General features: G+C 40.7%; 1 protein-coding gene across 2 annotated transcripts in view; it reads right to left on the reverse strand.

Moving 5' to 3' along the window:
* Positions 1 to 13,715, reverse strand: part of slc43a2a (solute carrier family 43 member 2a) — a 32,376-nt gene extending 18,661 nt beyond the window's left edge. Inside the window, exons 1-6 of one of the 2 annotated variants that reach the window (XM_060944216.1) lie at positions 13,588 to 13,715; positions 11,108 to 11,145; positions 9,145 to 9,374; positions 1,296 to 1,509; positions 1,123 to 1,178; positions 950 to 1,026 (exon numbers count right to left, since the gene is read on the reverse strand). In XM_060944216.1, the coding sequence (XP_060800199.1) occupies positions 950 to 1,026; positions 1,123 to 1,178; positions 1,296 to 1,509; positions 9,145 to 9,304 (507 nt within the window). In that variant the 5' untranslated portion in view covers positions 9,305 to 9,374; positions 11,108 to 11,145; positions 13,588 to 13,715. The remainder of the gene's footprint in view (positions 1 to 949; positions 1,027 to 1,122; positions 1,179 to 1,295; positions 1,510 to 9,144; positions 9,375 to 11,107; positions 11,146 to 13,587) is intronic. The other variant, XM_060944215.1, reaches the window with a different exon arrangement.
* Between the last annotated feature and the right edge of the window lie 1,823 nt (positions 13,716 to 15,538).

Consider the following 15,538-nt stretch of genomic DNA (forward strand, 5'->3'; position numbering starts at 1 on the left):
ATGAGTCAAGTACGTATATGTGACTGAATCTTAGCTATCGTTGTTCACTATGCATGTAGGATGTACAGCTCATTAGGGAAGTACATTGTAGGATTGTAATGAACTGTAGGATGTACAGTTCATTAAGGAAGACATTATGGAATTTTACTCATCTCACAGGTTATACATATAAAATCAAGTTAAATAGTGTCTCGAAAAACTCATCTCATCTCATTATCTCTAGCCGCTTTATCCTTCTACAGGGTCGCAGGCAAGCTGGAGCCTATCCCAGCTGACTACGGGCGAAAGGCGGGGTACACCCTGGGCAAGTCGCCAGGTCATCACAGGGCTGACACATAGACACAGACAACCATTCACACTCACATTCACACCTACGGTCAATTTAGAGTCATCAGTTAACCTAACCTGCATGTCTTTGGACTGTGGGGGAAACCGGAGCACCCGGAGGAAACCCACGCAGACACGGGGAGAACATGCAAACTCCACACAGAAAGGCCCTCTCCGGCCACGGGGCTCGAACCCGTACCTTCTTGCTGTGAGGCGACAGCGCTAACCACTACACCACCGTGCCGCCCGTCTCGAAAAACTAAATGAATAAATAAATATTAATCGGAAGCATTAAATTGTATGGTTAAACTGTGATGTTGCCTTTCAGGTCTACCTGGAAAATGACATGAAAAAAAAGAAACTTTCTACACCAATGAAGCGTTCTGGAAGAAAAGCAATTCAAGCCAGAGACATCAGAATGAATGCATTTGAACAATCAGTGGTCTACATGATACTTAGCTCCAGCTCTATGTCCTGCTTACACGGTGCCCGGGCAAAAATAGTAATTAAATTCAACATAGGCACCTGTGTTGAATGTGGGATCACAGTCAATTTGCTGTGCTAAGCCATGCTGCACCACCTTGTAGAAAAGAAAAGTCCTAATATAAATAGTCACACTCACTGTGAGGGAGGTGAAGGTCATGCACATGCCCCCGAACCCGTTCAATGCCAGAGCAAAGAAGATCAGCACTGAGAGATCTGCAGGAACCAGACAGACAGAGTATTAGATTAAACAACCAACTTATATCCTGGTAAGTGACTACTGTTTCAAACAAGCAAGGTTCCTGTACTTACTTCTTGGATCACTGGCTCCATAAGCAATCAGGATACAGGAGAAGGCAAAACTGGCACTGCAATCACAGAGATCTTATATTACACAAGTTCTTACAATGAGGAGTTTATTATAAAGATTTTTGCCTTGCATACCAGTAAAACCAGTCAAATCATTCTAGTCCAATTTTTCTTACCTGCCAAGCAGGCGAAGTTTGCGTGGTCCATATTTGTCCATGATGATACCCAGAGGGAGTGTAATGGCACTCAGAAGGAAGGAGCCAATGGTGAATGCCAGATTCAACATCTCATCCTGATCTTTACAAATGGGCCAGCCATTTATTTGCAAGAACTCTTCACTATTGTTTGCTGCCTGACTCCCTTCAGACACATTCTGCATTGTATGGTTGCCTAAAGAAATACAACAAAAGTGATCAAACCAGTAACCCAGTAAAATCAGACAATTATCATATAGTCACATATCTTATTATAATAATCACATATCTTATTATAATAATCATGTATCTTATTATAATAATTGCATTTGTCTTTATTATAATAGATATGTGATTTCTGACTACAAATTTGTCTACTGATTTGGATTCTCCATAAAAGCCTTATGCTTGCATCTAACTGCCTCCCCTCTGACAGTCATTGTTAAGGTCAGTATGAAAGCCACATTTTTTTATTTTTTTGCTTCACTGATTGACCATTTCAACCATTATTTTAAAAAAGCCACAATGAGACACGACACTATAAGTACTTTAACATTTCAGTAAAAATAACAGTAATGTTAGCACCCCATTGATCAGAAAGCAAAAGTATTATATTCATTACCTCCGCCAAATTTGTTGGAGGTTATGTTTTCACCTCCATTTGTTTGTTTGTTTGTCTGTTCCCAGTGTAACTCAAAAAGTAGTAAATGGATTTTGATGAAATGCTGAGGAAACGTGGGCGATGGACCAAGGAACCATTGATTAGATTTTGATGCAAATCTGGATATGTATGTGGATCCAGGATTTTTTTTTTGTCTTTTCCCAATGTAACTCAAAAAGTAGTGAACGGATTTTGATGAAATTTGGTGTACAGCTTTAGTATTATCCTAGGTTCAAGAACAATGTGGCTTGGCAGAGGTATGCACTCCACCAAGTGCCCTTCTAGTTCTTTCTGTATTTGATCAGCACCACCCCTGAATAGTGTTAGTTGCTAGTCTTATGTATGTACCAAAAATGGCAGCTGGAACCTTTGGTACTAGGTTCCAGTGGAAAAAGGCATTTTATTTGTTTTAATGACAAAAGTACTTTGTGGAGTGGAAATCTGCCCTCAGTTGGAGCTGAATTCTAAGCAAAAAAATAAATAAATAAATAACAGGAATTCATGCTCAGGGCTGGGTAAGAGGAAAGTGTATTTGGAAAAGAAGCTAAGCACCTCAATCATCTCTCTCTCTCTCTCTCTCTCTCTCTCTGTGGGGAGGGGGGAGGTGGGTGAAGGCCATGGTGAGATAGTGGCCAGGAAACAGACAGAAAGATCAGGCCAAAAGGCACAGCCTCACACCATATAAACAACTGGCAGAAATAGAAAGACTGGTATCCTCCCTCCAAGACTAATCCTTACGCTGAAGGTGAATTCAGAACCATACAGGCTTATTTATATTGCCATAGTATTATCTAAACGTCACTTGTTCTGACTAATGGATAATCAAACTTTGGCTGAGAAATAATTCCTTCTTGATAATTTATTCCATAAAGTGCACTTCTTGCAACATAATGGAACCACAGACGTGACTCAACAGCCTTGAGAAAAGTATACTAATATAACTGTCGTGAAGTGGCACCAAGGAGGGCACCTGTTTATGGAGTGTGTGGGTGAATGTCATGATTGTGAAACCATAAGGGACATAATATCTTTGTATTTCCTGGAATAAAAGACTTTTTGTGACTGATAGATGAAGGAGACAAACTTGTTAAGCAGGACTGATTTGCAGCAGTGAACAGATGAAGCCTCATGAGACAGTTACTGGAGAACAAACAGCAGCTGGGCTTCAGTGGCTCTCACAGAGTAAGAAAGATGGCCTGAGTGGCATCAAGTCAATAGAAAAAAGTGCTCTGTGCAACACTCATGCTGACATCCAAACAAGGTCTGGTTTAACACACACAATTCACTTCCCTCTTTGGATAGAGAAGGTAGGAAGTGAGAAAGGCTGATTACGCACTGCAGAGTTTGGTTTAGCTGATCTCAGGCTTGTCACACACTCAGACTTCATCAGAAAGATACCTTATGAGAGTCAATTCTTTGCCTACTATGCAGGAAGACTCACATGACATTTCTTCATGTGTGACACAGGATGATCATAGTGATGAGCTTGACACGAATCTGTGCTACTTCATCACGTGAAATGTGATGCATCCAAAATCACTGACACAGTCATGGAAACTGGACACAAGCAGTTTAAACAAGACTTAACCTTGATATTAATATTTAGAATGATATCGATAAGCAAAATGATCATACTCTTGCTGAAAAGCAGCATTTTGGGATTTGTTGACTATTTGAGGCGTCATAATAGTCATAATTCGCATAGCAAAATAATATATAAGGGGGTGGTATGATTCTTACTTGATATTAATTGCTCGTTTTCCAATAACAACATACATAAGCTAACAAACGTCGCTGTATCAATGAATAGACATTTTGCTTTGTTATATAATAGCATTTTTTAAAAATGATTGGCCTTCAATTATACTCACTGGCCATTTTATTAGGAACACCCATACACCTGCTGTTTTATGTCGTTATCTAATACAGCCAATCCCTTGACAGCAGCACAATGCATACGAATCAAGAGCGTCAGTTCATGTTCACGTCAAACATCAGAATGGGAAAAATTGTGATCGCAAAGTTTGACTTTCACTGTGGCATGGGTGTTGGTGCCAGATGGACTAGTTTGAATATTTCATAAACTGCTGATCTCCTGGAGCTTTCACACACAACAGTCTCTTGAGCTTACACAGAATGATGGGAAAATTAAAAAACACTGAGTGAGCGACAGTTCTGTGGGTAGAAATGTCTTGTTGATAAGAGAGGTCAGAGGAAAATGGCCAGATTGGTTCGAGCTGCCAGGAAGGATATAATAACTCATAGCAACTCTTTATAACCGTGGTGAGCAGAAAAGCATCTCAGCATGCAACAGCAGAAGACCACATTGGGTTCCACTCCTGCAGCCAAGAACAGGAATCTTAGAAACAAGAACAAGTTCCTATTAAAGTGGCTGGTGAGTGTATGTCAAGTGTTTACCACACAAGTCCCTGTTACTATAGAAACAATAATGGATTACAGTGAGCTGTTAATATAAAATGAATCAACACCTTCTAAGTAATCAGATTTGAGAATTCGGTGTAATATAAGATCATACAAACCAATTCCAAAAATGTTGGGACATTGTGTAAAACGCAAATAAAAACAGACTGCAGTGATTTGCAAATCATGGAAACCTTATATTTCACTGAAAATACAACATATTTTCATACAAAGACAACATATTAAATGTTGAAACTGAGAAATGTTAGTTTTTGGTTTGTTTATTTGTTTTTTAAATATATGTTCATTTTGAATTTGATGTCAGCAACACGTTTCAAAAAAGTTGGGACAGGGCCAACTTTTTTGGAATTGAGGTTGTATAATATCCATGTGTAAAACAATTATCCATCATCAAAACCAAAGGTCATCACTAATAACTAGCAGCTGACTGGCCATTTTAATATAGTTCATTCTGGTTGTTTAATTTCTCCTTCTTAAACATGCTGTCACTCTTTCAAAAAAAGAGTCCAGGTAGAGTCAGGTCGAGCTAAAAATTGTTAACTGTCCAGTGTATAGGCTGCCTATATCAGTGTAAGCATTATACTGGCTATTTCTAATAAGAAAACCATTTTGCGAATAGCTAGGTAGAAGAAGTGAACATTGGAGTCTAGGCTTCAAACTTGACACTTTTTGACTTCCCTTGACATGACACCATAACTACTGCTATCAAGTTGGGTGATAAATGTGCTGCTGATGTGCCACTGACTAAAACATCAGCTGAAGGACCTGGGTGAGGATTTTTTTCATAAGAACAGGATGGGAAGCCAACCAGTGCTCTATAAGCAAACCATGACTCTATTCCATCTCTCAGAGAATGCAGTAGATAGAGCTACTCACAGTAAAACACCTCCACTTCTTAGAATGAGAAAGCAGTGCTTAGAAGAAAGAATATGCGCAATTAAGTCATCAAGAAGGAAGAACATTTCTAACAACTACAAAGATGTCATTCTTTGCAGGTCGCAAAGAATGACATCTTCTAAAAAAAAACGGGGTGGATTTTTTTAAAGGCTATAATAAGAAAATTGAAACTACGGGAAGAAACTACAGGAAGAATGTGAGGAGAGTGGTGAGGACGGTCGCCTCACAGCAAGAAGGTTCTGGGTTCGAACCCAGCAGCTGGCGAGGGCCTTTTTGTGTGCATGTTCTGCCCATGTCTGCATGGGTTTCCTCCGGGTGCTCCGGTTTCCCCCACAGTCCAAAGACATGCAGTTAGGTTGACATGGGGCAGCCTTGGGCTGAGGTGTCCTTGAGCAAGGTACCTGACCCCTGACTGCTCCCTGGGCGCTCTGGTGTGGCTGCCCACTGCTCTGGGTGTGTGTGCGTGTGTTCACTGCTTCAGATGGGTTAAATGCAGAGGATGAATTTCACTGTGCTTGAAGTGTGCATGTGACAAATAAAGGTTTCTTCTTCTTAGAAATCATTGGGACTTCTTTTCCCTCCATTCAGGACATTGCACCAAGGCGCTGCATGTCTCGAGCCAGAAATATCATCAGTGACCCCTCACACCCTCACTATGGACTGTTCTCCCCTCTGGCCTCTGGAAAGAGGTTCCGCAGCATTAGGTGCAGGACCACCAGGTTCTGTAACAGCTTTTTCCCCAGGCCACCAGACTGCTGAACTCCAGACCCAAACTCTAAACTTCTATTTATAACCTGAACATTCCAAATTCCACAGGTCACTTTATACTATTGCACTTTATAATATTTCTGTTGCATAATTTAATTTAATACTCTTCATATTTATTTCTGTGCTGAGCCAATTTGCAACGAAATTTCATTTGGTGTATGCTTGTTGCAGACTGAATGACAATAAAGGTTGTCTAAGATTTCGAGAAAATAAATGAGCAAAGAATGTGTGTGTGTGTGTGTGTGTGTGTGTGTGTGTGTGTGTGTGTGTTTAAGTATGAAATGTTCATAAATCATAAATTCAAGATAGTTTACACTGGTGAGTATTGATCCTGTATGATATACAGTATGATGTTCTGAAACATTATGTCTCCTCTCAGTGAATAAACATAGTCATTTAGCAGATGCACTAAAAACTGGAAGCAAAAAAAAAATAATTACTGCAGATGACCACATAGGCACAGATGATAAAAGGTAGGACTTTAAAAGAAACAAATAAACTAAAGATGATCCACAAGTGGACAGCACGGTGGTGTAGTGGTTAGCGCTGTCGCCTCACAGCAAGAAGGTCCGGGTTCGAGCCTCGTGGCCGGCGAGGGCCTTTCTGTGCGGAGTTTGCATGTTCTCCCTGTGTCCGCGTGGGTTTCCTCCGGGTGCTCCGGTTTCCCCCACAGTCCAAAGACATGCAGGTTAGGTTAACTGGTGACTCTAATGCCGCTTTTCCACTACAAACGCGGCTGAGCCGTGCCGTGCCGAGTCGAGCTGAGTCGGGCTGAGCGGGGCTATTGAAGTTGCATTTCGACTACAACCGCGCTGAACCGTGCTGGCTGGAAGTGGGTGGACACATTGGGTGGAGTTAGCGAAAGTGGGTGGACGTCACGTGATGTCGTTAAGCAGCGCAAACAGTGACATCAGTGACAGTGGCGGAACAAGTCAGAGCCGGGCCGGGGGCGGGGCAAATGACCGGGCATTTTATTAAAGCTTATCATAACATCATTTACAAAATGTCCGCAACTGCGGTGTTTACCAATTTCAACACTACCGGGTGCAACTATGTTATTTAGTACATCAAGTCCTTCAAACGAACATGTAACTCAGAAACAAAAAACATTAGGATACTGTACATGGCTCATAATAAAACATCAATAGCCTATACTGCGCACATTATTTGAAGGGCATACGAATGAGCGCTCAGAGTGGTGACAGGAAGAGTCAGAAATAAAAGGAGTGCGGTGCAAACCTCACTGAATGCACTGTGTTTACCAATTTCAACACTACGGGGTGCAACTATGTTATTTTGTACATTAAGTCCTTCAAACGAACATGTAACTCAAACAAAAAAACATTCGGCGACATACTGTACATGGCTCATAATAAAACATCAATAGCCTACTGCGCGCATTATTTGAAGGGCATACGGCGAGCCTTGCGCTCCGCGAACTCGTCCACGATGCTCTGTATGTCACTGATTCAGTGAGCTTTTAAGCGGTAGTCTCACGACCCGAATAGTAAACAATAAACATGGAGGACATGGAGTCGTTAGTGTTGCTGGTCTTGGTGCTGTGGCTTGTTGTCACCTACAACACCAACAGATACTGGCAAGAGCGTATAGATGAGGCGAGGCGCATAAGGCTTCAGAAATTCTCGTAATTCGTAATTATTCTTCTTCCGGGTTTGCGGTGTTTACAGATCCCAGCGCGCTCGCGGGGCGTGTGTGGGCATGTGAGGACACTCCTCCTCACCAATCAGTGCACAGGGGAGTGTCTGCTCACGCCTCCAGCCTCAGTCGGCACGGTTTGGCTCGCTTCATCCCCACTCCAAAACGGTGCGAGTTTTAGGGGCTAAGCAGGGCTGAAACGAGCTGAGTCGTGCTGGTTTTTGGTAGTCGAAACGCGAGCCGTGTCGGGCTGAAGTGAGCTGAAGTGAGCTGAAGTGAGCTGAAAAAGGGTAGTGGAAAAGGGCCATTAATTGAGCGTAGGTGTGAATGTGAGTGTGAATGGTTGTCTGTGTCTATGTGTCAGCCCTGTGATGACCTGGCGACTTGTCCAGGGTGTACCCCGCCTTTCGCCCGTAGTCAGCTGGGATAGGCTCCAGCTTGCCTGTGACCCTGTAGAACAGGATAAAGCGGCTAGAGATAATGAGATGAGATGAGATGATCTATAAGTCTGTTCTGTGTCACAGTGGTCAAATGTACACATGTACTGTCCTCACTGCCTCTAGTACATTAGTCCTTTGTCAGCTATGAGAGATGAAAATAGCATCCAGATCACTTTTTTCTTTGCAGTTGTAGAAAACACATAACTGAGCAGGAGTGAATCATCAATACTGACTGCACTATATATATATTTGCTCTATAACTGATCTACATATTTGCAGCTGCATTGAGTATCATTCCTATAGTATACTGTGCCAAATAGCTTGTGTTTTATTGATGTGTTTTCTCTTTCCAGATTTGCTTTGTGGGTAAAAAAAAAAAAACATTCAGAAGTCTTATTTAAATACTTTAATCCCCAGCCAACTTGTACATTCAGCAACTTCTAAGATTAATTTAAGAAAATAAGTAAATCCAAAACAGATGGATGCAGCAAAGCCCTCAAGTTTAAATCCAGCCTACTCTGTGTTGATTATTATGTAAGATCTCTCTGATTTTGTTTTACCTTTAATGAAACTCTTTTTGTGTGTGTGGAAATTTTACGTCACATTCAGTCAAGCTGTGATGTGATTATTACGGTTAACAATGCTGTCTCAGCCTGAGATAAAGTGCAACACAATAAAAATAGTGGAGCGTTGGACGTAGTATTGTGCAATTATGGTGACTTAACATCTTAGAGAAACTGTGGTAAACCCCACTCCAACTAATATTTCTGACTAATTCTCTAAACTGATTAAGGCAGCTGAGTGCTATAAAAAGTCAGTTGGAGCTAATGAGAATAGTCTGACATGAGTAGACGCCTTCTTTTAAATTGTGCCCATGATGGATTTCTATTCTTGCGTAATACTTCATATTACCTGCTCTTAGCACACTTGTGAGTAATGTTTATTACCTTGTTGTAACCGTTCTTACCTGGTTCTTTGCACAGGGAGGAGTAGAAGCCCTCTGATTTCAGCATGATGAGTAACGAGCCCCATCCCAGAAGTACAGCAGAGAAGAGCAGACTCTCAATCACCGCCGTTACAGCCATCCACCAGCGGCGTGAGAAAGCTGTGGTTAGTGAGGGGGCCATGCTGCTGGACACTGTGACACTCACACACCAGTGAGAACAGTAAAGGCTTCCAAAGCTTTGATGATTATGCCTGGAAAACCCAACATGTTAAAATTAAGGGGCAGCCCCATAAATTATATACGTATATGTATATGTAAAACATATGCTTCAGTTAATATGCTGATGACCCACAGCTTAATTCTTCAACAGAAATAAGATTCAAGATTCAAGTTGTTTATTTGTCATATACACAATAACAGACACAGCGGTTATTATTGGGTAATGAAATTCTTGTTTTGCAACTACCCGACCAAACTATGCTTACTAATATAAAAAGAAATATATATATATAATACGAAATATAAAATATAAAATATAAAGTGCATATGCAATGCAAAATATAAAAGTAGAATGAAAATAAATGAAAATAAGCACAATTAAAATAAAGAATAACAAATAACCAATCAATGATAATGATAACCAATCAATGTGCATAATATAAAGAATAGTATAAAGGAACATATGATTATTATTATCCATCCATCATCTGTAGCCACTTATCCCGTTCTACAGGGTCATAGGCAAGCTGGAGCCTATCCCAGCGAGAGGCGGGGTACACCCTGGACAAGTCGCCAGGTTAGGGCTGATACATAGAGACAAACAACCATTCACACTCACATTCACACCTACGGTCAATTTAGAGCCACCAATTATCCTAACCTTAACACGGGACGGCCTTGGGCTGAGGTGCCCTTGAGCAAGGCACCTAACTCCCAACTGTTAGCATGGCTACCCACTGCTCTGGGTATGTGTGTGTGCATGTGTGTGTCTCATCTCATCTCATTATCTCTAGCCGCTTTATCCTTCTACAGGGTCGCAGGCAAGCTGGAGCCTATCCCAGCTGACTACGGGCGAAAGGCGGGGTACACCCTGGACAAGTCGCCAGGTCATCACAGGGCTGACACATAGACACAGACAACCATTCACACTCACATTCACACCTACGGTCAATTTAGAGTCACCAGTTAACCTAACCTGCATGTCTTTGGACTGTGGGGGAAACCGGAGCACCCGGAGGAAACCCACGCGGACACGGGGAGAACATGCAAACTCCACACAGAAAGGCCCTCGCCAGCCCCGGGGCTCGAACCCAGGACCTTCTTGCTGTGAGGCGACAGCGCTAACCACTACACCACCGTGCCGCCTGGTTTGTTTATTTGTTTTTTTAAATATATGTTCATTTTGAATTTGATGTCAGCAACACGTTTCAAAAAAGTTGGGACAGGGCCAACTTTTTTGGAATTGGGGTTGTATAATATCCATGTGTAAAACAATTATCCATCATCAAAACCAAAGGTCATGACTAATAACTAGCAGCTGACTGGCCATTTTAATATAGTTCATTCTGGTTAATTTCTCCTTCTTAAACATGCTGTCACTCTTTCAAAAAAAGAGTCCAGGTAGAGTCAGGTCGAGCTAAAAATTGTTAACTGTCCAGTGTATAGGCTTCCTATATCAGTGTAAGCATTATACTGGCTATTTCTAATAAGAAAACCATTTTGCGAATAGCTAGGTAGAAGAAGTGAACATTGGAGTCTAGGCTTCAAACTTGACACTTTGACTTCCCTTGACATGACACCATAACTACTGCTATCAAGTTGGGTGATAAATGTGCTGCTGATGTGCCACTGACTAAAACATCAGCTGAAGGACCTGGGTGAGGATTTTTTTCATAAGAACAGGATGGGAAGCCAACCAGTGCTCTATAAGCAAACCATGACTCTATTCCATCTCTCAGAGAATGCAGTAGATAGAGCTACTCACAGTAAAACACCTCCACTTCTTAGAATGAGAAAGCAGTGCTTAGAAGAAAGAATATGCGCAATTAAGTCATCAAGAAGGAAGAACATTTCTAACAACTACAAAGATGTCATTCATAACCACTACACCACCGTGCCGCCCCGCATGTGTGTGTTCACTGGAATTTCACAAGTGTGTGATGAATAAAGTTGTGCTTTCTTTCTTGCATGTCTTTGGACTTTGGGGGAAAAAGGAGCACCTGGAGGAAACCCACACAGACATGGGGAGAACATGCAAACTCCACACAGCAAGGCCCTCGCCGGCTGCTGGGCTCGAACCCAGGACCTTCTTGCTGTGAGGCGACAGTGCTAACCACTACACCACTGTGCAGCCCATTATTATTATTATTATTATTATTATTATTATTATTATTATCATTATTATGGGGCGGCACGGTGGTGTAGTGGTTAGCGCTGTCGCCTCACAGCAAGAAGGTCCGGGTTTGAGCCCCGTGGCCGGAGAGGGCCTTTCTGTGTGGAGTTTGCATGTTCTCCCCGTGTCCGCGTGGGTTTCCTCCGGGTGCTCCGGTTTCCCCCACAGTCCAAAGACATGCAGGTTAGGTTAACTGGTGACTCTAAATTGAGCGTAGGTGTGAATGTGAGTGTGAATGGTTGTCTGTGTCTATGTGTCAGCCCTGTGATGACCTGGCGACTTGTCCAGGGTGTACCCCGCCTTTCGCCCGTAGTCAGCTGGGATAGGCTCCAGCTTGCCTGCGACCCTGTAGAACAGGATAAAGCGGCTAGAGATAATGAGATGAGATTATTATTATTATTCAAACTTAATTGGTTATTTACTTTTAATTACTCAAGTTTCATCCCAATCTCAGTGACCTAAACACAAGTAGGGTATAATAATGTCAATTGAGATCTAAGTACTATTTTAACAAAACTACTTTGTTGTTGTTGTTTTTTAAGTGCTCTTATATGATAAAATTTAAACACTAACTAGTTTGGGTCTGGTGAATGGGAAGTCTAGGAATAAAAATTCTCTTCAAATAAACATGGTGCATATTTATCTAATATGCCAACACAAGCCTGTCTAATATTCACATAGTTGGATTAAAAATGAAATCTGATTCGCAGTGGAGGAAAAATTGTTTTATATTGGCGGTGTATGCTTCTTAATCTTTTTACATCTCGTGGTTAAACCGCGCTTTACAAAACTTCTTTGTTCCAGTTCTTTACAAAAACAGCTCATAAACAGAAAACAGCTGAGCCCTAAACACGCGCTGTAGACTAACTCCGCCCATTATCCCGCCCAAGCGCGATCTAATTGGAGGACGACTTTTCCTACTTCTCTCTCATTGGCTAAACAAGAAACCTTGAGTTACAGAAACTCCATGTGAGACCGAGATCCAGCCGGTTTGAACCAGCGCGGCGCGAGAAGGCAGTGTTTTTATTATTATTTGTTGTTATTATTATTATTTGTGTGTGTGTTCTTAGCCTGTATAATGTTAATTGTGATCATTATCATCAGGATCATGAATGATATATTTACAGTGATTTAAAAATATATAGGGCTATCATGTCGTGCTTGTAACAAATGTTAACGATTCATTTGCATCTTCTGGACGCTCACGCATGGATGTTTTCGCAAAAGAAGAAGGAAAAAAACACCTCGGTTGCACTGCGGCTTGAATGTTCTGCAGCATCCTGCGGAAATGATCAGCTCCCAAACTGGTCTGAACTGGACAGAGTAATGAGCGCGCGCCTCCAAGCCCCGCCCCTTCCACGCCTTATGGATACCCATGAAGAGCTGTTTGCAGAGGAAAGACTTTCTGACTGCACTTCCTGCTTTTAATACTCCCCTATCCTTTTTTTTTTTTTTTTTAAATTACTGTTATTTCATGCTGGCTTTCGAGAAATACTCAGGACTGCGTTTCTGCAATGGTTTCTGATGATGTCTACATCTAGTCTACAGGTTGTCATGGTGATGCGTCATCATAGCTCTTCCTTCAATCCTGTTTTTCTAATCTGATGTAGCATCTCCTCTTGCCGCCTTAGTAAATAAACATGTACAAGGGTTTATTTATTACCGTGCAACAACAAAAATAGATTATATGGATGCATGAGGCTTGCTGTGCATGTTCAGCACACCGTGTAAGGCTTATTGTAGAGAATTCTAGCCTGTAAACAAACTGGCGATATGAAATACATTTTAACAATCTCACATGATGTCTGTCCAAGCTGTCATCATCACTGTATGAAATAACCAAAACCTCCTGCTATGTTGATCATCTATTAAACAGGGATGCTCAGCCCTGCAGTGTAGGCTATAATACAATAAAATACTAAACACATCTAATTTATAGCAGTGTGCTAAAATAATAATAAAAAAAATGATCTTGAACGTGTCGTCACAGTGTATAAACCCTGACTTAGAATGTTACAATACAAAGGCTGTAACTTACTGCAGAGCATCCTTACAATAAACAAATGTCATACCTGTTTATCAATGCTCTTCAACAAAATCTTGCTCCTTTTCCGTGCCGACAGCACCGATGGATGAATAAATGTTCCGATGATACTATTTTTTGGCTTCTTTATATCTGTACATTTTCTAACAGAGGTTCCTGTTTTTATATTTGCACCGCTTGCCTCATAAACAAGACAACTTCCTGATTGGCTGTTTGCGAGCTAGAGTCGACGAAGGCCAATCAGGATCGAGCACTCATGAATATGTAATGAGATGCTATATTTTGTTCTCATTGTCCCGCAGAAGAACATGTTTTTCCGTGAAACAAATGTGTTTTTCGGGCTACAAATAAATGCATGCGATCTCTCCGATATCTGAAGTTGTACACTCAGAAAATAAGGCACAATATTGTACCTTTACAGGTACAAGGGCTTGTGATTGGGGCAAGACTCTCTTAGGTACTTATTTATACTTCTTGGGAATATATATATATATATATATATATATATATATATATATATATATATATATATATATATGTGTGTGTGTGTGTGTGTGTATGGACCTTTTTAGCCCTAAAAACGTACACATATTTACCTTGAGGTCCAATAATGAGCCCTGGGGGTACATTAGTGTAGACTGTACCTTAGGGGACAGAAATGTACTCCTACTGTACCCCTGTTTCTAACAGGGATGGAACATGCAGTACAAAATCATTATAATAATCAAGATAAATTTGTCACTGTTGGATTATCATTTATAGCACTGTAATAGTTACATTGCTTCAGAACAAAGATCTATCATCAAATTAAGCTGGAGAGAACAGTAATTACAAAACGAGAGCAAAATATGTTGCAATAGGCTAATAGTCAACATGTAGCCCATATTTATAGTCTTGAATAACTTTCTGAAACCTATCCGAGTGGAACATATTGGCTACACTGTCTCAGTGAGGAGGTTAACATACTCCTTTAAACAAAGTGACTCTTAATAATACTCCTTACTGTCTGAAAATTAAAGCTGGCCTAAATTACAAAAGAGCTCACGTTAATCATGTTGCCCACATAGTAAGAAAATATTCTCTGTGAGGTCCACAACGTAAAAGCTCAAAAACAAACAAAAACGCATGACTATTTATTCACATGAAGAAAACTTTGGAGAGACAAGAGCAGTAAACCAATACCCAGACAGTCTCCCTCTGGTGGGTGAAATCAGTAACTACACCTTTAATTACAACCTCATACTGTACTGCATTTCTGCAGATTTCCTGCCTGTATAGTAATTTTCTTCTGTTCATTTAAATCTCTGCTCATTATTGATTCAGTTACAAATCCAGTAATCAAGTTGTAATTAACCAACATAGAGTGTAACTAAACATTTGCTAGTGCCAAAATGGCCACCAAATGTATCTAGGACCACCTGACATTTGTCTTAATTGGAATTGGTAGTTAGTATTAAACCAAAACACAATAAATGAAGCATAATTGTCCAGAGACTCATGATCTAGACCCGAGACATGACATTTTATCATTAGAACCCATGTGAATAAAATAAAATCACCCGTTTCTAATGATGACTTTGCACTGGTTGCATTATAACAATCTGTAAAAACACAAACATGCGCTTTTCAAAAAACATTTTCAGTTGAGTATGAGATTAGAACTTTAGTAGGAGGTGAAGTTTAGAAGAAACTAATAACTGCATCTTTCACACTGAGCTATGAACCCTAATTGCCACCTACTTTATATATGATAAATCATAGATTAATGAGTAACAGAAGCAAATGTTACAGGGTGATAATTGAAAGTTTGATGTATACATACTGCCCCAGGAAGACAACACACAATAGGAACAATTTTGGTTAAAACTGAGTTATAACTAGTTCATCAAGAGATTCAAACTTCTTTGGTTTTGGAGAAAATATGGTGTAACAATTTATCTCCAACACTTTGGGCTGAACACGAATTAAAATTGGGAACC

This window comes from Neoarius graeffei, chromosome 17, assembly GCF_027579695.1.
Source record: "Neoarius graeffei isolate fNeoGra1 chromosome 17, fNeoGra1.pri, whole genome shotgun sequence".
Taxonomy (NCBI): Eukaryota; Metazoa; Chordata; class Actinopteri; order Siluriformes; family Ariidae; genus Neoarius; species Neoarius graeffei.